The 26,033-nt window shown below is 40.9% G+C and overlaps 1 protein-coding gene across 1 annotated transcript in view; it reads left to right on the forward strand.

Annotated features, from left to right (window-relative positions):
• The window catches only part of EGF (epidermal growth factor), a 93,835-nt gene extending 69,059 nt beyond the window's left edge, over nucleotides 1-24,776 (forward strand). Inside the window, exons 17-25 of the mRNA XM_060012887.1 lie at nucleotides 1,732-1,848; nucleotides 2,875-3,000; nucleotides 6,507-6,626; nucleotides 7,460-7,462; nucleotides 8,249-8,393; nucleotides 14,030-14,197; nucleotides 17,498-17,615; nucleotides 20,427-20,532; nucleotides 22,514-24,776. Of these exons, the coding sequence (XP_059868870.1) occupies nucleotides 1,732-1,848; nucleotides 2,875-3,000; nucleotides 6,507-6,626; nucleotides 7,460-7,462; nucleotides 8,249-8,393; nucleotides 14,030-14,197; nucleotides 17,498-17,615; nucleotides 20,427-20,532; nucleotides 22,514-22,764 (1,154 nt within the window). The 3' untranslated portion in view covers nucleotides 22,765-24,776. The remainder of the gene's footprint in view (nucleotides 1-1,731; nucleotides 1,849-2,874; nucleotides 3,001-6,506; nucleotides 6,627-7,459; nucleotides 7,463-8,248; nucleotides 8,394-14,029; nucleotides 14,198-17,497; nucleotides 17,616-20,426; nucleotides 20,533-22,513) is intronic.
• Nucleotides 24,777-26,033: the final 1,257 nt, after the last annotated feature.

A 26,033-nucleotide genomic window follows, 5' to 3' on the forward strand; every position in this document is an offset into this window, starting at 1 on the left:
ACTGTCATCTGCGTTTTAGAGAAGAGGCGCGTGAAGCATAAGTGCCTTCCTTGTGGAGCTTAGTTTGTGGCAGAAGGAGCTTTGGCTGTGGCTCATCCCTCCTGCAACTGCACATGCATTGCTTTTCAGTATGCAAAGCTGCCTCGGGGTTTGCAAGTTACCAAATAAATCCTGAATCATATGTTAATTTAAGATAATTCCGCAAATGATTTAAAATGTCTTGGGTAATTTGATACTGTCCACCATATACTCTGAACAGCCTTGTGATTTGGGAGCTAGTCTTCCAAATAAATGCTGAATCCAATGGATAATTGATTTAGTCTGAACTTATCCATCTCCAAGAGTCATGAGTGACAGGAGGTGACCAAGCAAACATGAAAGGCCCGTGTTCCCACAAGAACAATCTTCTCACTCAAATAGCTAAGCAAATCAAACGCCATTAGCTGATGTCTGCATTCACATGGCACCTGACTCCTATTTAGATCATTTAACTTTCTTTAATTTATGGGCAACTTTGGAGGGTTTCTTGACCTCTTCTATACTCAGATGAGCAAATTTACCAGTGAAAAGACAGAAGATAGTTTATGTCCTACTGTGGTATGTCAGGTACCCCCAACTCCAACAGAGAGGAGGCATTTGGAGAATGATTATATACCTAAGTAGCTAAAGGAAAAAAAAAAAACTTGCTCACGTTTATGGCTCAAAAGGCAACTCTGTCTTCTGGGGCATTTGCATTTCATTGGAGTACGAAATGAAATGATCCTTTTACAGCATTTAGTTTGTATGGTTCATGACTCTGTAAAAGTGCTTTGAGGTGGGGCTTCCCTGGTGGCGCAGTGGTTAAGAATCCGCTTGCCAATGCAGGGGACACGGGTTCGAGCCCTGGTCCGGGAAGATCCCACATGCCACAGAGCAGCCAAGCCTGTGTGCCACAACTACTGAGCCTGTGCTCTAGAGGCCATGAGCCACAACTACTGAAGCCCACGCACCTAGAGCCCATGCTCTGCAACAAGAAAAGCCACCGCAATGAGAAGCCTGCGCGCTGCAACGAAGAGTAGCCCCCGCTTGCTGCAACTAGAGAAAGCCCGCACACAGTAACAAAGACCCAACACAGCCAAAAATAATAAATTTGAAAAAAAAAAAAGTGCCTTGAGGTTTGCAAGTCACGGCATAAATCTTGATAATAAACATACATTTTGACATATACATTCTATTATATATCAAACATAATTTTAGTAAATTGACAATAAATCTTTTTACGGTTACATCTCTTTGCCATGTTGGTACACAGATCTACTTGCTACATATTAGTTGCGTATCTTTGAGAGATAAGAATATATTGACCCCTTTTGTATGTCACAACGGTTGGGAATTCTCAAATAAAGCAATACAATTTTTGAAGTTTGAGTCCATTTAGTCCTAGAAATTGTATAGTTCAAATTTGCAAATGCTTTAAAAAATTATAAATAAGTTCACACGGGGGTCTTTGAACACCACATAATTCTTTAAGACTAAAGATTTGTTGAGAGCATGTAAACAGAAACATATGGTTTGTGGATCCTTTAATATAGATATAGCTTACAGATCAGCACAGTGTTTCTATTTGGAGGTTAACCTGCCCGAGAACTTGAGAAAGGAAGTACTGGAATTTTTGGTAGAATGCAAAACATTGAAGTCCATTTTCTTCTCTGAGGTCTGGAAATAATCCTGTGGGGTTCTCGCTGTTTGCAGATGATGATGACTGTAGTGCCTTGGGATGCAGTACACAGGCTTGGTGTGTTTCAGAGGGAGAGAATGTCACGTGTCGGTGTTTGAAAGGATTTGCTGGAGATGGAAAACAGTGTTCTGGTAAGAGCAAAATCCAAATACACACAATATCTGGAAAATAGTGAATCAGAAACATTCTCTCAGATCATACTGATTCAAAATCTCCCTCAGGATTGAATGCATTATTTGATATTAGCTAAAAAGGTAATGGGTGTATGAATAGAAAATAAGAAACATAACATTGTTATATTACATTGAGTTATATTAAAATTCCATGATACAGACAATTGACATTAAGGAGAAGAATTTTTTTAATATAATTGATTTTTAAAAAATATTTATTTCATTTACTTTATTTTTGGCTGTGTTGGGTCTTTGTTGCTGCACGCAGACTCTCTAGTCTTTGCGAGCGGGGGCTACTCTTCATTGCGGTGCACGGGCTTCTCATCACAGTGGCCTCTCTTGCTGCGGAGCACAGGCTCTAGGCACGTGGGCTTCAGTAGTTGTGGCACGCGGGCCCAGTAGTTGTGGCTCGTGGGCTATAGAGCACAGGCTCAGTAGTTGTGGCGCATGGGCTTAGTTGCTCCACGGCATGTGGGATCTTCCCGAATCAGGGCTCAAACCTGTGTCCCCTGCGTTGGCAGGCGGATTCTTAACCACTGCGCCACCAGGGAAGCCCCAAGGAGAAGAATTTATAATTAGCTTTAAAAGCATGAATTTGAGTTCAAGTCAAATTTATAAACTCCCCAATTCCAATAAAAACACAGCTTCCCCCCACCCAAAGGCTTAGGTCATAAGTTTTAGTTTATTAAATAGGTTTTGCTGGATGGGTTACTATTTTACATTGATGGCCATTATTGTAAATGTTCTTATGGTCTGAAACTCTGGCACAAAGTGATTTACTTACACTAATGAAACACTGAGAAATCTGTAAAAATTGATTCAGAAATGAACTTTAAGTCCAAGATGGAGGGTTTGCATCACATTTGCAAGCAGTACCTGTAAATGGCTGGATGATTGTATGTAAGATTATACTATCCTTTCCTACTCTTTTCCTTTATACCAGGATTGCCTATGTATTTCACTAGCTCATCATTTTGCCCACAGATATAGATGAATGTCAGATGGGTATCTCAGTTTGCCCTCCCACCTCCTCCAAGTGCATCAATACTGAAGGTGGCCATGTCTGCCGGTGCTCAGAAGGCTACCAGGGAGATGGGATCCACTGCCTCGGTAAGAGAGCTGTGTGCAGAGGGCCAAGGGTGAAGGCAGGCCTTGGAGAATCACCAAACACTGGGTGTGGCGGGCCAAGAAAAGACAGGAGAGAATTGCGCTGACACACATGTTAAGACTAAAAGAGGAGTTGTGTGATCTGTTCAAACTGACATATTTCAGTTTGGGGTAAATAGTCAATTTCGTGCCCTTTGGCCATGACCGCACTAGTCAGCTTCTACACTCTGCAGAGGCTGTTTTCCCCTCTGCCTTTCTAATTCTTTCTCCAGGGGTTGAGTGACATCAGTGCCTCATCGATAACTCCACACCTCGAGCCATCATGGGGGGAACTGGGCAGCATTTTCTTTGTCACTGAATTTGGCAATTGAACCGTGGTGAACTGCAGGGCTGATGTGGGTTTGTTGGAGGTCACGGCTGTGTGTAAAGGGAAGGAGGCGTGGTTCTGTGAAAGGGCTCACAGCTGGCTCTTGATAAGTTCAAGCCGTTGACATTTAGAATCAAGCAAGGAATGATTAAGACTCTTTCATAATCACCATCCTCTGCCAAGGTCTGGGTGTGGCTTGCTGGGTTGGGAGTTCACCTAGTGGATGTCATGTACCATTCCAGGTGTAACACAATATCACGGTACAAGTGAAGACCTGCCTGAAGCCATCTTGGCCCGGTAAAATAGTTATCTCAAGTTTTATGGGGCTTTAACATGTCTCTTTCAGTATTTTCCTTTCCTTCTGAAAACATAAAAATCTTTTTGCTGTGAGGGGCAGATGCCTTGATAACAAACTAAAATGGCATTGCTTTCTCACACATGTTGAGGTTAAAGATGAAATATCAGTCGTAACTACCAATTTTCTGGACCTGGTTGGTTTAAATCAGACGTTTATCAGATTAGTTTTGTGGAGTCCACAGACATCTGTAAAGGCTCTTTTCAGCACATATTTGGCTGTCAATTGGGAAAATGTCACTGCTCTAATTAAGCAGGCTCCTAGATAATTTAGACAAACAGGCTTTATATTTAATTTACTTTGAAGAAAAAGGAAGGTATACTTTCTTGGATGTTTAAACTCATTATACTCTGGATTCTCACTCTGTTACTCACGCATCTCAATCCATGTAGCAGAGTGTCATGGCCCAGCCTGCCTGGTTGGCGTGGCGTCTCGGGCCACATGGAAGCCCTGAGCTTGTTCTTGTTCTCCGCACTGCCCCCCAGCCCCATGTATATACAGTAGATATAGAGATGTAGTAGATGCAGTGCTTTGAACCATGCCCGGCACACAATAAGTGCTATATAAAACTGTTGTTGTTATTCTTAAGAGTAGCTGTGTTTCTTGGCCAACAGTACATCATTTTTGCTTCTCTCTCATTCTCAAGGTGATGGTTCATAGAGATTGCAGTAGGATGTCAGTTTAAAAAAAAAGAAGACTCCCTTTGGGCTATTCAGGTTAGCGATTCAATGTGGCAAATATTTAATTGACCCCTATTAGTGCAAAGACACAGTACTGGGATCTGTGAGGAATGCCGAGATGAGGAAGGCATGGAGAATATGATCTAAAAGAAATGCAACTGTGATAAGGGGTGAAGAAAGGTATGCATCATAAGAGAAGTAAAAACTAAGTGGAAGTTCAAAACCGGTAGACATATCTGTTTGAGGTAGTGGGAAAGACTTCATGGAGGAAGTTTCGTTTTGGATGGAACTGGGGGCATAAGTACATTTTTATTATGCAGAAATGTGAAGGAGTGGGGAACACTGCAGGCATGAACATATCACAGGTCTTATTTGGGTGGGGGGTAGAGAAAAGCCTAGAGCCTTAAGTATAGACTGTGTGTCTATACTTGTGTGAAGGAGAACAGAAACTGGGTCTGGCAAGGTGATGTCTCCATCTGCTCTGGCTACCATCAAAAGTACTGTGTAGACTGGGTGGCCTAAACAACAGACATTTATTTTCTTAGAGTTCTGGAGGCCAGGAGTCCCAAATTAAGGTGCTGGCAGATTTGGTTCCTGGTGAGGACTCTTCCTGGCTTACAGACGGCCCCCTTCTTACTCCACACTCACCTGCCCTTTCCTCTGTGGCTTGTGGAGAGAGTGAGAGAGGGAGAGAGAGATACCTCTGGTATCTCTTCCTCTTCTTAGAAGGACATCAATCCCGTTGGATTAGGGCCTCACTCTTATGACTTCATATAAGCTTGATTGCTTCCTTATAGGTCCTGTCTCCAAATATAGTCACTCTGGGGGTTAGGGCTTCAACATATGAATTTTGGGGAGATGCAATTCAGTCCATAACAGGTAAGTTGAGTTATATTTGTGGAAAACTAGAATCTGAAAGTCAGGCATTGGGGTTTTACTTCTCTAGACCAGCACCATCCAGTAGAAATATAATGTCAGTCACATATATAATTTTAAATTTTTTGTAGCTACATTACAAAAAGCAAAAAGAAACAGGTGAACTTAATTTTAATAATATTTTATTTAATTCAATATATATCCCAAATATTAACAGCTTAATGTATAATCAATATAAAAAAGTATCATCATTCTTTTAAAATTGGAGTATAGTTGCTTTACAGTGTTGTGTTAGTTTCTGCTGTACAGCAAAGTGAGTCAGCTATACGTATACATATATCCCCTCTTTTTTGGATTTCCTTCCTATTTAGGTCACCACAGAGCACTGAGTAGAGTTCCCTGTGCTATACAGTTGGTTCTCATTAGCTATCTATAATATAAAAATTACTGATATATTTTATGTTCTTTCATAGTTGGTACTACGTCCACAAAATCTGGCGTGTGTTTTACACTTACAGTACATTTCAGTGTGGACTAGCTGCAGTTCAGGTGCTCAGTACCTACATATGGCGATGGCTACCATATGAGGCAGCACAGCTCTAGGAAACAGACAACTACTGGCAGCATCTGAGTCGAGTGGTGCAGTGACGGGAGACGTGGTTCGGGAAGATTAATGTGGCACTGGTGTTTAGGAGAGAAGTGGAGGAGAGATGGGATGCAGGGAATGTTGTAAGGCTGCTCCTCTTACAGCAATGGAAAATTGAAGAGAAGAAGGACCTAAAGGTTAGGGTGGTGGTAACTGAGAAAATAAAAGATGGGTAGTTGGGAAAAAAGTGATGACTTTGTTCATATTTATGTAAAAAAGGCAAAAATGTTGAATTTGATATGATCTGAACTACTAAATGTTTACCTAGAGATAGTTTACCATCTCCAACTTTCCCACTGAGCTACATGTGCTGGGAAATTTCCTTTCTTTCCAAGCAGTAGGAAAACTTCCAGCCTCATGTCAGGAGTTTACCTGCATGGGCAAGGAGCCAAGGGGCCCAGTCCATCTCTCTCTCCAACATTTATAATAGAATTTTTGAATCTAAAAATGTATAGAGCTCTGAGAACATGTGGCATGACAGAAGTTGAAGATGCTCCCTTTCCAGAATATTGGGGTTTCCAATTATACCACCCTCTGTCTCCTCTGCACCCTACTTTTCTCTTTCCTACTCCCCTTTCCTGACAGATATTGATGAGTGCCAACTGGGTGTGCACACCTGTGGGGAAAATGCCGCCTGTACAAATACGGAGGGAAACTACACCTGCACATGTGCTGGCAACTCATCTGAACCTGGACGGATTTGCCGTAGGTTGGTGGGTGGTCCAGATCCAAGGGGAGGGACTCGATTCTGAAAAAATCAGTACCCAAGTGTATTTCCATTAGAGCTTCTAGAAATCATTCAGTTCAATCAGGCTGGTGAGTTTACTTTCCTGATTAGATTGATGCTGTGGTTGAGAATGTGAAATGGCCCAAGTTTTCTTAATTTAATAGCATCTGGAATAAATCCTTTTTTATTATTCACAATTCAATAAAGGTGGGAACACAGGTGGTTCTCTTTAACTATGCAGCTAATGTCCTGATTTGTAGTGTTGATTTTGGGGGCTGCTGGGAAAGCTCTGCAGGGCTAGACAGGTTGGGGAGGATGTCCGGACTCTTAGCATTTTGAATCACTTTCAAGGATTTTAAAATAAGCTTTTTCTGAACTTAAAAATTTTAATCTAAAGATAGAATCCCATTTTTAATGAACTTAAAGAAGTAGCAGAATCACTATTTTTTTTTTTCCCATTCCTTTAGGAAATAGCTGTTGCCAAAGTGAAGAGGTAGATACTATTTCGTCTTGTTATATAAGGGGGAATATGGTTTGCAGAGGAATTGTTTTTTTAAATAAAGTTGGAGTTACAAGGGATATCAGTGTTCATCTATGCCATCTCTCCAGTTTCAAAATGGTCCTATTCCATTCTAGAAATTTGACATATGTCATTTGAAATTCTTAATAAAATTGCATTTAATTTTTTTTTAAGTCAGTATTTCTTGATCTGAATCAGAACTTCAAAAATGTTAATAATTGTCGCTTCCTTCTTCCTGAACCCTCCCCCATAACAGCAGTATCTTCTTACCATCAGCACCCAGAAGGGGAGCTGGCTTCATAGACCCTAGAAGCCAGGGTCAGCTAAGTCATCGCCAGCTATTTACCTGTCTCAGCTCTGCAAGCAGAAAACATCCTGAGAAAGGAAGGTTCTGCACTTGCTCGGGTCTCTGTTTTTTTAGCATATTATTTTCTCAAATAATTTGCTGTTCTTAAAGGTACTGAAAGACTCCTAATATTTATGTAGTCAGCTACACACCCTAATGTTTTCCTTTTCAAGAGCAGCAAACCATTCAATAAAACGGACTTCCCCACTTTGGCATCCCCTCTGTTATGGTAACATTTCCTTTCTGTCAAAGTTGCTAATCTTGTCTTTGAGGGCTCCCCTACAACTTAAATAGTTTTTAGAAGAAAGTCTCGTGTGGGAGAAATTTTTGAGACTCCCAGGAAACTAGTGGTAGTGGACTGTGTAGCGGTAGGTGGTTTATAAGTCATCAAGACATACTGTTGTTCAGTGAGACGCTCTTAAGCTAACTGCTGTTTTTGGATGATGGATGTGCTTTTATAATGAGATCTGCACTCGGAATTCATATGGTCTTGGGATTGACCATTCTCTTACAGCTTCCAACATGCTTTATGTCAAATAATGCTGCACCTAAGGAAAGAATGGCTGGCTCCATGGTGAAGGACACGAGGTCTGGTTAAGAAAGTGAAACCGTTGTTCTCTATCACAACTATTGGTCTATCTCACAAATTGTTCACGGAAACTACTTCCTGATATCGATATCTGAAAGACCCCAATCACTTCAGAAAGTAAAAGAAATGCCTTTGCTTCTTCTAGACTCAACTCCACCCTCTCATCCCAGGGAGGATGGCCGCTCTCCTGGGAGAAATATTTACCCCGAATGTCCCCCGTCCCACGATGGGTACTGCCTCCATGGCGGCGTGTGTATGTATCTTGAAGCGGTCGACAGCTACGCCTGCAAGTAAGTCAAGCTATTTTTCTGATGGCACAGAGATATGATATCGCAGCCCATAACTTTTAGCAGATTCAGAAAACTTATACTGCGATTTTTCTATAATTAGGCGTTTCCATAGGGAAAAATAGATAATTTATATATGTAACCCTTTATTTACATATATAAATTCTGTGTGTGTATTACACCTTTCCTGCATATTTCACCACCCCCTGCCCCTAACCCGGTGCTAGTGGTAAATATTAAATGTAAGGAACTGGTTATTTTCCCTCTTATTTAAATAACTTGATGTTACTACTGGTATAGGCTGGGGATTAAACTGAGAGAATTGCTTAAAACTTTGATTTATTTTCTGCCAAATAGATGGAGCGCATCAATGCTATGTTTCTGAATTTTAAAAAGTGTTATATATGTTCACACTGGACTTCTTGCCTTCAATGCTCAAAACTAACATATTTTTTCCCTCTTTACTTCCTAATAGTTGGCATTTACTTTTTTTTTTTTTTTTTTTTTTTGCGTTACGCGGGCCTCTCCCGTCGCGGAGCACAGGCTCCGGATGCGCAGGCTCAGCGGCCATGGCTCACGGGCCCAGCCGCTCCGCGGCATGTGGGATCCTCCCGGACCGGGGCACGAACCCGTGTCCCCTGCATCGGCAGGCGGACTCTCAACCACTGCGCCACCAGGGAAGCCCGGCATTTACATTTTTGTTGTTTGGTAACAACTGCTGGATGCAGCCATGGCTGCCTTTGCTCTGCTTTTGTCCCTGTGATGGTTTCAGTGGGCTAAGTGTCAACCTGAAGAGAGGGTTCAAGGAAGCCCTGGAACTATGAGGTGTTCCCACCGCACTCACTCAGAAACCATGCCCCTCAGTTTTTAGTACAAACCACACCCAGAAGATCTAGTTTTGTATCAAATCTTACTTTTAATTACTTTCATAATTTGAAGGCAATCGGAGGGAATTGATAGATACTGAAAAATGAATAGGTCTCCTATGGCTGGACTCCTGACTCATTGATAATTTTCTCTGTGCCTAGTGAAGGAATGATGAAATACTTCGATCCTCATGAATAGATGCTATGAGCTTAGAGGCTTTGATTATTTTATCGCTAATAATCAGCGGGAACATAGTCTAAATTATAAGAAAAATAAGTTATATTCTGTGACAAAGTAAATGGCCTTGCATTATAAATCACATCAGCCTGACACAAACAGTGAAAAATGCTCATGAATATTAGCAAAAATGACTCAGTTCTAATAGAAATCTGCTTTCATAGTCATATTTCATGCTGTGATTTTCTAACCTAAGATAAATTTAGTACTTAATGATAATCATCCTTGATTTTGATAATAAGAATCAAATTGTTTTTACCTGTTCCTGGCTTCTTGTTGTTACAGATAATGGAATTACGAAAACAAGTGTCCTAGCAATGGTTTGTGTTTCTCTCTGATACTTTAACTTTGGGTTATTAAAGACATTATAGACCTAGAGTCTGTCATACAAAGTGAAGTAAGTCAGAAAGAGAAAAACAAATACCGTATGCTAACACATACATATGGAATCTAAAAAAAAAAAAAAGGTTCTGATGAACCTGGGGCAGGACAGGAATAAAGACGCAGATGTAGAGAATGGACTTGAGGACATGGGGAAGGGGAAGGGGAAGCTGGGATGAAGTGAGAGGGTGGCATGGACATATATACACTACCAAATGTAAAGTAGATAGCTAGTGGGAAGCAGCTGCATAGCACAGGGAGATCAGCTCGGTGCTTTGTGACCACCTAGAGGGGTGGGATAGGGAGGGTGGGAGGGAGACGCAAGAGGGAAGAGATATGGGAACATATGTATATGTATAACTGATTCACTTTGTTATAAAGCAGAAACTAACACACCATTGCAAAGCAATTATACTCCAATAAAGCTGTTAAAAAAAAAGAGGACATTATAATAAGAAGAAGGGTACTGCAGGGTTGCCTATTTGTGCTGCCTATAATGTGCTGCCTATTGCAGTCAGCACATTAATTTCATTTGGCCCTCATAGCAGCAATTCATTAAATGATTTGTGAACTCTTTAGCACACTGCTTTCCTTTCTGTCATTAAATCCTGATGAATATATCATATTCCCCTAATAATGTTTCAAACACGAGTTGCTCCAAAATGACAATTAAGCGAGATCTAACACTTAAATTTAAGGACCTTTAATCAAAAGCAGCATTAAAAATATCACCAGAGTTCCCATTAATCTGGATCATTACTTTGTTTTTGAATTCTATATTTAATAAAAGTGTGGTTTAATCAGATGTCCAACCCTTCCCTCCTTCCCCGCCCCAATGACCTCACCTTGTAGTTTTTTAATTCCATAATAACACATCTCTAAGGAGTGCTTCCCAGTCCAGCTTTTATTAGAAACACTTCACAGGCATCATTCCACACAGAGTGTTCTTAACGTTGTGAGCACGTTAATAAAGGAATGCACTTCCTTCCTTGTTTGGAGGCAACGAAAGCTCCCCTCAGATGCAAGACCCGCTGGCTGCCCCGGGGATGCAGAGGATGTGGGAACTGGAAGTCTCCACACCCAAGGTCCTCCTCACAGATTCCCCACTCTGGGGATTCTCAGAGGACCCCAAACCTCCTGAGCACAGAAGAGGTCCTCATTCATTCTGGTTTGTCTTTGAACCAACCCACACCCTATGGGGCAAGTCTTCTTCAGCCCAAGTTCTCCCAACAACAGTGCTGTGAAATGTTTCATGAAAAAAGGGTTGTGAATGGGCAGAAGACCTAAACAGACATTTCTCCAAAGAAGATATACAGATTGCCAACAAACACATGAAAGGATGCTCAACATCACTAATCATTAGAGAAATGCAAATAAAACTACAGTGAGGTATCACCTCACACTGGTCAGAATGGCCATCATCAAAAAATCTACAAACAATAAATGCTGAAGAGGATGTGGAAAAAAGGGAACACTCTTGCACTGTTGGTGGGAATGTAAATTGATACAGCCACTATGGAGAACAGTATGGAGGTTCCTTAAAAAACTAAAAATAGAATTACCATATGATCCAGCAATCCCACTACTGGGCATATACCCTGAGAAAACCATAATTCAAAAAAGTCATGTACCACATTGTTTATTGCAGCACAATTTACAATAGGCAGGACATGGAAGCAACCTAAGTGTCCATCGACAGATGAATGGATAAAGATGTGGCACATATATACAATGGAATATTAGCCATACAAAGAAACGAAATTGAGTTATTTGTAGTGAAGTGGATGGACCTCAAGTCTGTCATAACAGAGTGAAGTAAGTCAGAAAGAGAAAAACAAATACCATATGCTGACGTATATATGTGGCATCTAAAAAAAAAAAAAAGGTTCTGAAGAACCTAGAGGCAGGACAGGAATAAAGACGCAGATGTAGAGAATGGACTTGAGGACAAGGGGAGGGGGAAGGGTAAGCTGGGACAAAGTGAGAGAGTGGCATGGACATATATACACTACCAAATGTAAAATAGCTAGCTAGTGGGAAGCAGCTGCATAGCACAGGGAGATCAGCTCCGTGCTTTGTGACCACCTAGAGGGGTGGGATAGGGGAGGGTGGGAGGGAGGGAGACGCAAGAGGGAAGAGATATGGGAACATATGTGTATGTATAACTGATTCACTTTGTTATAAAGCAGAAACTAACACACCATTGTAAAGCAATTATACTCCAATAAAGATGTAAAAAAAAACCAAAACAAAACCTGAAGAACTAGTGGAGTGTGGCCTGCCCTTGTGAAATGCTGGCTGATTGCTCTGGACCTTATAAGGCTGAGAGGCTTTGATATTGCAGCCTCCTTGGCTCCCAGTTCTCTTGTCACGTGCGTGGCATATTCCTTGAGACCCTAAGATCTATGAGAGGATTGGAGGTGTGGCCTATTAATACCCAACAGTTTAAAAGTGGCTGCTAGGGGCTTCCCTGGTGGTGCAGTGGTTGAGAGTCCGCCTGCCGATGCAGGGGATGCGGGTTCGTGCCCCGGTCCAGGAGGATCCCACATGCCGCGGAGTGGCTGGGTCTGTGAGCCATGGCCATTGAGCCTGCACGTCCGTAGCCTGTGCTCCGCAACGGGAGAGGCCACAACAGTGAGAGGCCCGCGTACCGCAAAAAAAAAAGTGGCTGCTAGGCGTTGATAGTAAACGTCTATAACCAAGGACAGCTAGAATTAAAACAGCATACAGGAAAGCCGGGAATAACCTGATGGTCCTTTATACTTCCTACACTCAGATCCTGCATTCTCTGGTAGGATCACTTCTAGAAGAATAGTTTTTCAGAGGTGCCTGGAACTTAAAACTCTTTTTGGAAGTGGCCCAATGTAGTAGAAAGAACACAGACTTTGAAATCAGAGAACCATTTGAATCAAACCTGCCATTCACGAGCCGTGTGAAAAATTACTTAACTCCTTTGAATCTCACTTTCCTCATCTATAAAATGGGAATATACCATCAAAAATAAAATGAATAAAAGTGTCTAGTACAATATCGGAAACATAAGGTGCATAACAATCACTAGTTACTTTCCCTCCTGTCTTTGAAAGTGACTCGCCAAAGCTCCTATAACCAACTCAGGTAGAACTAGGACTAGACTTGAGACCTTCTGGGCCTTCAGCCATGATGCATGCTTCATCTAATGCTTTTCTCTTGCTGCCTCTTCCCCCCATGGGGACTGGTATCAGTCCTCTGTGTATTCATTCCTTTACCTCCTTTTGGAACAAAATGGGGACATGGATATACATACAGAGAGTGGATCCAGAGCCAGGGTGAATAAATTCCTAACAAGTGAGCAACACAAAATTTCTAACAGAATATTTTTAAAGTTTATGCTCTTGCGAAGAATAATAGAATGTAATTCTACCCAAGATCCTGAGAGTTTCTGGAAGCATGTATTCCCAGTAGATGGCAGCATTGTTTCATTTACTTTCATCTAAAGGTTCGCAGGCTGCGTTGCCCGCTGGTAATTCCAGTAACAATTCCACTAATGAAACAGCAGGATGTTGGTGAATGCCTCTTTTCCTCCACTTAGTTCTTCTCCCTTGAAGAAGTAGGCGAATGCTTGTGTGTCACCACCGAGTCCTTTTGAGTCTGTGATTTTAAAAAAGAAGGAAAAATGGTTTCCTCTGCAGACTAGTCTATGCTTCCAGTTCAGAGACTACTCAACATTCTTTTACAACCTGGTCTCAAGTGAAAGACTCTGCTTTGAATTCTTCTTCCTTCCTCTGACCTATACTCATTGCAGTCTGGCTGAACATTTGTTCGAAAACTCCCTTGGCACTTAGGGCAGGGTTGCTTTATGTTGGTCTAGAGGAAGCTTCACAGGATTTTAGCCTAACAGAAATTGATCTTTAATCAATGTTCTGCAGTGCCTTATAGAGGCGGTATGCAAATAATCCCCCATTAATCCCAGGGCCAACAGACCAATGGGGGAAGTCTGTGTTGCATTAACTTGTAAATTAGAGTGCTTTCAACTGACCCCTGATGGATTTTCCATATGTCCAAAGAGCTGAAGCTGAAATGCAGAGGTTGAGAGACGGCTGGATATTGAGTGCAAAAATATAAGCGTTTTCGGCCTTGGCTCACTGCTGACCTCTGTTTGTATGTTGTCACAGCTGTGTCGTTGGCTACGTCGGAGAGCGATGTCAGCACCGAGACTTGAAGTGGTGGGAACTGCGCCATGCCGGCCACGGGCGGCAGCGGAGCGTCACCGCGGTGGCTGCCTGCGTGGTGGTGCTGCTTCTGCTACTGCTCCTGGGGCTGTGCGGGGCTCAGAAATACAGGTGACTTTGCTTCCATTGGAACTTTCAACCTCCTTCTAGCTCCTCCCAGGGGCTTCTTGAGATGAGCTGCTTCTACACACTTATTTCATTTAAAAACTGGAATAACAGTAAAAGAAAACAAAAAACGGCCCAGGATTTCATTGCTCTAAAACATCAGTGGATTTATTGTTCCATTCCAGTCTTTGCCCATAAACCTATGTAGTTTACTGGGTTGTTACTTAACCTCACACGTTTTTTGTTTGTTTGTTTTGTTTTGTTTTGTTTGCGGTACGCGGGCCTCTCACTGTTGTGGCCTCTCCCGTTGCGGAGCACAGGCTCCGGACGCGCAGGCTCAGCGTCCATGGCTCACGCGCCCAGCCGCTCCGCGGCATGTGGGATCCTCCTGGACCGGGGCACGAACACGCGTCCCCCGCATCGGCAGGCAGACGCTCAACCAGTGCGCCACCAGGGAAGCCCGCCTCACACGTTTTTATATTCCATTTTTTTTTCTGTTAGCAGCATGTGCTTCCTCTCACGCCATCCCCGGCCTGTATAACTATAATTTTCATGGGTGCCATCCATTGAGTTGATTTCCCACAAAGTATTAACTTCTGTTCAAGAAACTCAGTTATCTTCCCCAACTTGGAAGGAAGTTTCGGGTCCTTGGAGTTTATGTTTTTAGTCATTTCAAGTTAAAAGTTCAGAACTGTGGAACGATGATATTTACACATTTATTTAAAAAAAAAACCCCACTACATTAGGGTGAAGAAATGGGCATCACACTGTTTGCTCATTTTCCACTTTCTTAAAAAGTAAGCCAGCATCCTCCACTATCCTCAATACAGAAGAGCATTTTATGCACTGTTGTAGTTTGTCTGGCATATATGACTTAATAAATGCTTTTTGTTATTGCTATGATTTTCCATGAACCGTAATCTTCCCCAAGGAGTCACACATTCCAAATCCTTTTCTGTCTTGAGACACAGGATTCTCAGGCAAAAACTTGAAATTTTAATTCAGTGGTTCATCAGTAACCATCGTACTTTTTAGCCTGGTGTTCAATCAATATCTTGGATATTTGTAGGAAGAATATTGAATAATCAGCGTTTCATCCCATTGGACAGAATGCCAAAAGGAAAGTAGATGATTGGCAAATAATGTAGAAAAAAATGGAAGGAAGAAACAAGTCCAAGTGTACTGTAATTACTAGGTATTTTTTCTTATTCTATGGACTATGACATAGTAAGTAATATGCTGCTAAGTTCAAATTAAAACTGCCAGTTTAAATATTGCCACGTCACTCATATACACCAATAAATACAGACCTAGCATTGGGTTTATCAGTTAGGTGTGTTTAGCAATTTTCTGTAAAGAGTTAAAATCAGTTATTCCTCCCTTCGTGTCAATCTGACCTGTTTTGTCTAGATTGACTGTCCGACACTATTTGTCCTGTGTATCTCTGAAAAGATTGTTTGTGGAACTAAATAATTTTAAAAGTATTGTACTATTATTACTTCATAAAACTTGTTGGGGACTTCCCTGGCGGTCCAGTGGTTAAGACTTTGCCTTCCAACTTTGCCTTCCAACGGGGATGTGGGTTTGATCCCTGGTCAGGGAGCTAAGATCCCACATGCCTTGCGGCCAAAACACCAAAACATAAAACAGAAGCAATATTGTAACAAATTCAATAAGAAAGACTTTAAAAAATAAAAATAAAAAAATAAAACTATTTCTTGGAAGAACCGCTTTGTAAAAAAATCAACAGGAAGTATTATGTCACAAACTATAACTTGCAACTTTGGAACTGTTTATATTAACCGCTTCAATTTTTTTCCTTGATGCTTTTGATTAAAAATAATAACCCACACTATTTCCTGATGGGGTTCCATCTGTCTCATGGAATTCACAGCTCCTGGGATGGGGCTTCCACAGCAGCCCCTACCTTCCTTATTGCCCTTCCTCCAATGGTCAGACAGGCCTGTTTGACTGAGGGTTACATTCCTAGAGCGAATTAAGATGCCATCTGCCCCGAGACAGCAGCACTATTTTGGAATCTTGAGGCTGGCTGGTGGTCTCCCCACCACCTTTCCTTCATTGGTTTCCCTTAAATGGCTGCTCAGTATGTGATGTACCTGTCTCTCTCCCTCTCAAGGCTATGCTTTGAGGACAGGGATCCCACTTTCATGTTAGATCTCCCTCCCTTTCACCCCCTCCCCCAGGACATGACACCATGCCTTGCATAGACCTGGAAGGAGCCTAGGCTTTGCATCCGTCAACTGAAAAAAAAAAAAAAAAAGCACAACGTGAGAGTTATGAGTTAAGTTTATTTGGGGCAAAATGAGGACTATAGCCCGGAAGATGGCATTTCAGATAGCTCTGAGAAACTGCTCCAAAGAGGTAGGGGGCGAGGTCAGTATATATGTGACTTTGGTGAAGGAGGAGTACAGGCAATCAAGCACATATTTTTTGCAGAAGGTTGCCGCTAGTCTCGTGAAGGTTACTGCTACTCATGAGGGGGAGACGTCAACGTGAAGGATTTTAGTGCTTTGCTAGATACAAGGAGATGGAAGAATTGGGCTCATAAAATCTTTTCCTGAGAATATCTAATTATCTGAAGACCTGTTCTGCCAGTTTTTCGCAGAGCACAGGGCGCCTCATTCCTGATCTCCGCACTGAACTCCTTTCAGTGGGTGTTGAAGGTCAGCAGCTGCTGCAGCTTGTGATATAATCCTTGTAGAGGTAGACGGCAGGTGCCAATATGTAGCTGGCACAGCACTGTGACCCAGCTCCTGGGCTGCCCTTGGTAGCTGTGTGCCTTGGGTTCATCACTACTATCTTCCAATCCCACTGGCTTCACTTGTAAAATGAAGCTAATATAGTGTGTGTCACACAATTGCTGTGGTACTATTTCTGTGGGCACCCCCTCCTCACAAATTCTAAGTCCATTTAGGTAGAGATTTTGTTGTGTTTTTTTCCATTCCTATGTCTCCGGTACTAGGACAGGGCCTAGGAGATAGTTAGTACTCAATCGATATGTCCATGAATAAATGAATGAATGAATGCATGGCTTCCCGCCCACCCCATGCCCTCCTACCCCTCGTCACGGTACCTTGGAAAGAGTGAAGCATCATCTGGAAAGTAATGCAGGTAAGGATACCTTAAAACCCAAAGTTAGGCTCCTAGTTTCCTTAATACTTCTTCTGTCCCATGCATTTTAAGTACCAAAATTTCAGTAGCAAAAGTAGTTGTCCTTGACCGTCACTGAGTAGGCTACTGTTTTATTTTGTTTTGAGATTGGCTGATATTTTGGCTCTATGGCAGGACTCAGAAGCTGCTATCGAAAAATCCGAAGAATCCTTATGAAGAGTCGAGCAGAGATGCGAGCAGTACCATGCATGCAGATGAGGAGGCTGGGATGTCCTCTTACCCCCAGCCTTGGGTAATGTGACCACAGTACATGAAGCAAGAAATTAAATACATGAAGCAAGAAATGTAAAGCAATAAAGCTTTACGTTAATCCCAGTTCATTTTTTTTTCTCATTCTTCACTGAGTTCAGAGAGACTGGAATCTATTATAGCTTCCAGCTGGTGTTAATGTTACCTAACACCACAAGAAGTGGGAGGTCCTGGGTGGGCAGTGAGGGTGGGGGAACTGTGTCCTAAATTAAAGTAATCAGATAAACTAAACTAGTGCCATAATGTAATGCACGAGACATTTATGGGATCTTTTTTCTAGCATGTACTTTCTTGCTATAACTTAGCTTTTTATGTGTTTGTGGAAAGTCTTTCCCCATTTTTCGGCGATCCCTTTCAGATGGATGCCTTAAAAACGCAAGATTATGCTCCTAATTTTGTTAAAATTTCTTTTCTCACACACATATTAAGTCCTTAAACTTCAGCAGCAAAACAGTTGCCAGATTTAGCCAATAAAAATACAGGACACCTAGTTAAATTCATGCTAATACTGAAAGTTCAATTTTAAATTCAAATTTTACTGGGTATCCTGTATTTTATCTGGCAGCCCTGTATATTTTCCAAAAAGCATAGTAACTGCGAAGTTCAAAATGCTTCATAGATCATCCACTTCAGTAATTGATCTTAGAACACTAGAGGGCAGACTTGGGACAGGCTCTCTTGAAATTGCTGGAATTTCCATTTTCAGAATCCCGTCTGAGATAATCTGACTGGTTCCGTGTGTGTGTGTGTGTGTGTGTGTGTGTGTGTGTGTGTGTGTGTGTGTGTGTGTGTGTGTGTTGTTGGTATCATTTGTGGTATATGTTGTGGAAGAGGCTGGACTATATGGCAGGTCCGTGGGGAATTGAAACCTGTGGGCACATAGGGAAAAGGCTGTTAGGGAGAGATTGTCAAGGGGCAAAGGCATCATTTGGGGTCCTTCCCACACCACTTCTCCCACTCCCCAGCCTCTACTTCATGTGCATTTCAGAGAACAGCTTTCCTGTGGCTATGCTTTTGACTTAACAAGTGACCATCTGTCTCTGCTTGTTGTAGGCATTCAGCGTATACTTATTTTTTGGTGGAACTTGAGTACAGAAATACAATAAGAAATGTGAATTCTGGCTTTACTCTTCTAACCAGTTGGCTAATTTTCAGCAAGTCACTGAACCCTTGTTTCTTCATCAGGACTCCAAGGCGTTTGGATTACATGAGCTCTAAGATCCCCCCTGTCTCTGGAGAGTCCCTAAGTGTGTGGTTCTGGGTGGACTTAGTTATAGAATGTCCTCAGTTCTTTGAAACTTCATGACTTGTGGACTCTTTAATTTTCCAGATCTCATTGTCAGCCTGTATGGTACTTCCTTCAGGTTTTGGGTAGCAAGTTTAGTTCATCTTATTTAAATCATGGGAGAGAAGGAGAAACACAATCTGTATCTTATTTCTTAAAAAATCAAAAACACTTGCTGCTGTCACGAGCAGCATGCTGTCGCAGGGCTGTGGTGAGAGGCTCAGTCTCCCAGCCGTCAGATCTGTCATTGACACCAACTGCTGCTGCAGATATCGGTGCGAGTGGGAGAGAGCCGAGCACCCAAGCTAGGAGGAGAAGCAGCAGAAACAAATTTGGTTCCATCAGCTGCCTTCCCCAACCCAGGCCAGAATCCTGGAACCTATGTTCTTCTGGCAGAGGGGCATGTGGTTGGAAAACTGGCAGTGCAGTGGGCTGGATTTTAACTTGAGCCAGAAAAATGGGCCTGTGCCCATAAACAGTGGGTCATGGATTAGTTTTGCAATGAGTTACTTTGGGAGACCATCAGTGAGGAAGAGGTGGAGAAGGGTGATTAGTGTTGTGGAAAATAAGAAAATGAAAACATGTTCAGGGGATCCACCATTCTCTCACCAACATTTCTCTCCTTAATCGACTCTACTCATTTTTATTCCTATACTTTTCTCAAGGAGAAATATGACCAAGGAGATTTTTTTCTATTCTCTCTTCCTCATTGTATTTCTCAGCTATGGGCTCTTTATGTGGACGGTACGTTTCTGAACCAGTAGAGCATTGGTTCAGAACCTTGGGGCAGTCTCTCTGCTGGGTTACTGATTGGCAAGGAAGGACTTCCCCAAACTGCATCCTTCATCCTGGGGCATGGGGTCACTTCTTTTCTCTCCTTTTATCTTTGATCTGCTTTAATCTCTAATCTATCTGGTGTGAATGTGAGCCAGTGAACTCTGGTTAGCCTGCATTGCAAGTGCCCAATCGAATGTGGACAGTACAAACAATGACAAAAATAATCATTTTGTTGACCGAAGAGAAATAATGTTGTTTTCTGAGCCTGCCTTTTAGAATTCTGGTTCCCAAGCTGTTCAAGCATGAAAAGACATTTCATGGATCCCTGCAAAATAGTAGTTGCACTATTAGTTCTTATTACCCACTAATGAGCCCAAATTATTCAGAACTTGATAGCATGTTTAAGTGAATTTTCCTAATTAAGCACACACACATATTTGAAAAGTTGGAGCACATACATGTGCGAGATATTATTTGTCTGGCCTGTGGGCAATGCTTAGAGCACTTGTGGATTCATGTATGGGTACTGCTAGTTGCTTTAATAGAGAGTAACAGAAGCTTTCTAACTGAAAACTGAATCTTTCATTAGCCAGAGAGACAAATTTGACAGGGCCTTTCTTTTGGCTTCTACCTTCTATAAGGTGGACATGAAGCCATAGATTTTATTTAACGTATGTTGAGATAATTTATGGATTTTAACAATGTCCTCTCTCTCCCTTTTATTTGCTGCAGTTTGTGGTTATAAAGGAACATCAAAACTTCGGCAATGGGAGTCAACCTGTAGCCCTCAAGGACGGCCTTGTGGCAGATGTTGGCCAGTTTTCTTCCCTGGAGCCTGGTGAACGATTATCTTTCCCTGGATCGTGAATGTTTCCCTGAATGTGAAAAGTCTCATCTACACACAGAAACAGTGAATAGTGAAATTGTATAAGTTGTGTGAGCAGCTGGCTGTATTGGAATGCCATAGAACTTTAGAGAAATATGTTTAGACTAGATTCCTGTTTACCTGAGGTTACCACGTTCACTCAAAACTCTGGTCACATAGCAGTCTGCTAGGTCCCCTTAAGCAAGCACACAACGAGTCACTCCTTATTTTGATTTAGGTTGGGTTTTGAGGTCATTCTTGGGGTTCGGGATCTGTACGGGCAGCTGTAGGCATGGTTCCAGTGAAATTGCAAGTGGCTCCAAGAAAACGTGTTCCATGTTTTGGAAGGAAGGATGCTTGTGAATTTAAGTTGATCTGGGGGTTCTCCTAGGGATTTGGGAGCTACCCCTCAACCAGATGCCTGGCCGTCTGTGAAATCCAGCCAGACCCCTGCGACAGGGGCTGTAAAATCAACCCACGTTTTCAGGCTGTTTTGGAACTCAATCTGCTTCCAGTAGAAACGGAGTTACGTATGATTCGACATAATACTTTTGTCAAGAGTTGTATTAAGATAAATTTCTTGGGCTTGGGTCTCAGATAGCGTAGTTGTATTTCCTAACTCAGAGGATGAGGTTGAATGTGCTTTTTGTATCATAAACCTTCAGAAAGGTTCAGAGAAACTTTCAGCCGACAAAACCAGTTCCTCTGCTAATGAGAGGTGCTTCAGCCCCACTTACACTTTCTGATATTTGTCCTTCATAAATATGCCATAAATTATGTCCTTCATAAATATTGTCCTTCATAAATATGCTTATTACCATTCTCTTCTCCTCAGACTTCCTCGTAGAGAGAACATAGGCTTCTTGTTTTGAAAAACTCATTCCAAATCCCCCTCATACATGTGTTGCCACGTAACCCAGATTCAGTATAACTTTCTTTCCTAATTTGAGGAAGGCTCTGGATATTAAGGTATACTTCAGAATTGAATATTAAAACTACAATAAATATTATATATATGTATATATATCATTACAAGTGTTGTTAATCGGGATAATGAAAACATTTAGCATTTTCAAATGTTGCGTGGTTTTTTGTTGTTATTAGTAGCATTTTTTGAAGGTAATGGAATATCTTGTTTTACATAGTACTTTTTCTTGAGGAGCTAAAAGCAAATAATTCTTCGTTATGAAAATAATCTCCTTTAGAGGTATATATAATGTAATTTTGTAAGATATTCAGTAGCACAATTAAAAGAGTATGGTTAAACTCAGACAAGAACTAAGGACTCAGTTAGCTGAATACTCAGGAATAAATTAGAATCTCTCTCTTTTTACTCATTCTATTGCAAACAGTTTTTGACCAATTCTCTATGAGCTACTCATAATACCTGTCTCCCAATATGAGGGATCATATCCCCAGTCATGTCCAGCCATCTCATAAATGCCTGTTGTGAAAGTGCATGTGGAGATTGGAGGTGGGGAGGTAGAGTGGGAAATGAGATAAAAGATCAAGATTGGTTCTGAGCCAATTCTTTGTCTACCCTGGAAAACCCATTAAGCCACAGGCTATACTAGTGGTGCCCCCACAGAACCATATTCATTGACCTCAGCCAACATCAACTGGTGCAAGTTAAGTGCAGAGTATCATGCTAGGGGATAGGAATGCAAGTGCATTTAAAACCCGAGCTCTGTTCTCAAGTCATTTATGGGCCAAATGGGGACAGTGGAGGTACACAGAGAAAGCTAAGTAGCAATGTCAGGTAGCACAGTCCTTTGAATCATCTTACTAACCAAAACTATTTTAAATTTTTAAAAATTGGGTCCAGAATGGTTTGAAAATGGGTTCACTTGTGTCTCATATTTCAGGTCTACTCTCCAGCCACTACTATTAGGGTCTGTCCTGCTGGACATTGTGAGTGATGTGAATACTGAAATGTCTTTTTTCTCTTGTATAGGGTCATTGCAACCAACATCATGGAGAAAGGAGCCCCAGATGTATATGGGCACAGAACAAGGATGCTGTGTTTCATCGTCCAGTGATAAAGGCTCTAGTCACCAGAGAATGAAGTGTAGCTTTCATCTCCCCTCCTATGGGGCATGGCCCATTGCTGGGGGAGTTGAGAAGTCCCATTCTCTCCCAGCAGCTTACCCATTATGGCAACAAAGAGCTCCGGATCCACCACACCAAATGGAGCTGACTCAGTGAAAGCTGGAATTAAAAGTAAGATCAAGAGGAACAAACTGTATTGATGGATAGTCATACTTCATTTCAAAAAGTAGAGGAAAAAATACAGATGTTCATTCTACAATCTCTACAACTAATCACCTACTCAGCGTCGGAGACAAATACGTATTGTGCTTTTGCTTCTTCCTTCAAGCAGTCTCACTGCAGATTTTCAAGTAAAAGTGACCTGGAGAATCACTGGGTAACTCATTAGAAACTAAAATGGGGAAAGTAGTGCTTTGTAAACTGTGTTGTCTTCAATATTCAATACAGACAGATTTTTTTTTTCCTGCAGCCCCAGAAGATATTTGGGGTTAAAACAATCAATCATACAGGTTGGGTCAGTTATAAAGTAATTTCTCTTATCTGGACAGAACATTTAGCTAAATTTTATGAAATGGTTAGAATATTAAAATTATTGTTATTGATATAATACATTGGTAGGCATTTACCTTATAATTGGTGTGGTCCATGCTGGTAATTTTGCAGAATGAATTTTGATAAATTAATGAAAAATGTACTAACTTAGAACCTGATTTCTTCCAAATTGGATGGCTTATTTTTTCTTTAAAAATCTTTGAATGAAAACATTTAATTTTTAAAACATTACCCAAGAGACTTCTGTGTTTCTGACATTACTATTCTTTCCCCCACATATTTTTTTCTCTAATGAAAATGGTAAATTCTCCCTTTGTATGTTTGCACAGAATTTTTACTTATTTTCAACATATGAGATTGTAAGCAAATTGCCTGATTTATTTTAATTTTGGACAGCAATCAATTTCTTCTACTTATTTAAATAAAATCAGCATAAACATTTTATCGTACACCTGGTTAAGTAATAAATTATAGTTTAAGGGGATGTTAGAGTTGAAGCAAAGTGATTTTCTAAGCTTGCTATTGTTACTTTACAAAAAAAATCATATTTGAAATCTTTCTAACGTTATAAAGTAGATTTTCACAAAGTGTTCCAATTAAATATCATTCTTGCAGCCAAGGCATTGTTACTACAAATTACACAACCTACTACTGTAACTGGATTGTTTGGGGCTTTGGATTATTCAGTTTATGCATTAACTAGTCCTTTTGCTTATCTTTTCTTTCCTTTCTCTTGAACTCCTTGGACTTTGGTTACACCAGAAGTGAGCATGAAAAGGCGTTGAAGCCCATTTCAAGTAGATAATTCTTAGAAGTTTTGGTAGAGATTTTGTGGCGGAGTTAATTCAGATTTTTCTGTATTCAGTTTTGCTTTAATTGGTAGTTGATAACCTGGAGGATCAGAAGATCTGTCTTTTGTTTCTAATGAGTGAACTGACCTCAGGAAAAATGTAGTCATAATTCTCCCAATGATGGGAAAATTATATTTGTAAGTGTGAATATTTTTTCTTCTTCCAAAAGTGAATATTTTGGAAGCTTTAAGTGTTCAGATTACATTTTTGTATTTTGGCACCTCGTTTAGGATTCCAGTGATAACATGAGACCACAATAGCCCATAACATAGCATTATCTTTGAACCGTTATCTTCAAGCTGTGCAGTGAATCTGATACCTCATAAACTAGGACCCTGTGTCCTTGATCAGGATCTAACACTGTCTCCCTGGTCAAAGTAGAGAGAAAACACACTTTGTGTCCTTAGCAAGTCACCCTGAAAGAGTATTTTCCTTTGCTGAGGCTCCCACGTCTCTACCAGAAATATCCTCCTTTAAGAATCTATTTTTTTTAAAAGAGCATTTTCATCTAAGATATTCAGTTTGGAAAAAATGCAAATCAAATATTTTTATTTCCTAAATCTCATGGTCTCCTTGTGCACAATGCCTGATTGTGATCCTATTGGACTAAATGTCACCTGCTACATAACATGAGCGTTCTGCCCTCTTTTCTAGCACCTAATAGAGGGCTTAGCATACTCTATTCTTTTGAAACTGTATGGTTCCAGTTCCACCTATTAACCTTGATTTCCAACTGATATCCTCTTCATGTGAATAAATGATTATCGTGTGATCACTGAAAATGTGTTAAAAACACTAAATAAATTATTTAAAAACATACAAACAAACCAACAAAAAGACTGGGAGAAAGGGAAAATATCGAGGTAATTTAAGCAGCTGTGACAGGCAAGATTTTGTTGTTGTTGTTTACTTTTTCTTTCTTCTTTTTTTTAAATCCTTAAATGAGAAACCCTCTCTGCATTGTTTCCTCCTGAGCTGTTTCACTCCAGACATGCCTGCAGCAGAGTTCTTTCCCGTTTGGAACTTGACAGGGTTTCTGTCGCTAGTAGCATATGCTTACAACAACGTAGCTCAGTAGGAAAATAATGTGATGGACGTGGATCCTTAGTTAATCACTCACATATCTGAACCAGAGACTGTAGGAAGCACATAAATTACCAAACAGGAAAATTTCCTAGCTGCTGGTCATTTCCTATTTTTTCTCCTGTACAGTGAATATTTGACCCTCTGACATAGTTCAATTTCCATTTCTGGTGGGTCAGAAGGAAAATTATGATGTGCCTGACTCAACAATTAAGCCTTCAGAGCGCATTCTAAACTAAGAGTTGTCAATCCCAGATTAATGCCTGAGTTATTTGGGTTCTTATTTTTCATTTGTACCACTCACCTGCCAAAATAATAAAGTATAGTAAAACTGTATTATTCAGAATTTTAGGGAGTCATTTGAACAGTGAGGCAGGTGCTTGCACCGTGGTTTCTTTAGCTCTAAAATGAGGCATCTTTTGTATGAACCAACTTAAAGTAACAGCAACACCAACACAAACTAAGGTTTTATTTCTACCACTGAGGTATTGAGGTAATCAAGGCCTTACTGCTTTAAAAACCAAATATTCTTTTTTAAAAAAAATCAATTTAAGGTAGCACTCTTTCTACCACTCTATGAAACACCCTGCACATAATTACACATTTTCTTGATGACATAAGAACTTCATTACACACCAGGCATAATATAATGCTACAGTTTTGTGACAGTCAGAGCTTCTTTGCCGCTTACAGAGATCCTTAGAACTTGAGTCCAAATACTTTAACCTGTTATTTTTTTATTACTTTTATGAACTTTTAAGCTGTCAGCTCTCATGACTCTATCAATTACCTTCCATAGATGCTCCTTAACGCTTGCTTCTGTTTTGTAAACTTGGTGTTCAGATTACCAAGCAAGTTAGCACTGTAAGTAAAGTAAGAGTACATGTATAGTACTGAAGGAGAACTTAAGTACATTTCCTGTGTAAAGTACTTGAGTTT

This window comes from Delphinus delphis, chromosome 5, assembly GCF_949987515.2.
Source record: "Delphinus delphis chromosome 5, mDelDel1.2, whole genome shotgun sequence".
Lineage (NCBI taxonomy): Eukaryota > Metazoa > Chordata > Mammalia > Artiodactyla > Delphinidae > Delphinus > Delphinus delphis.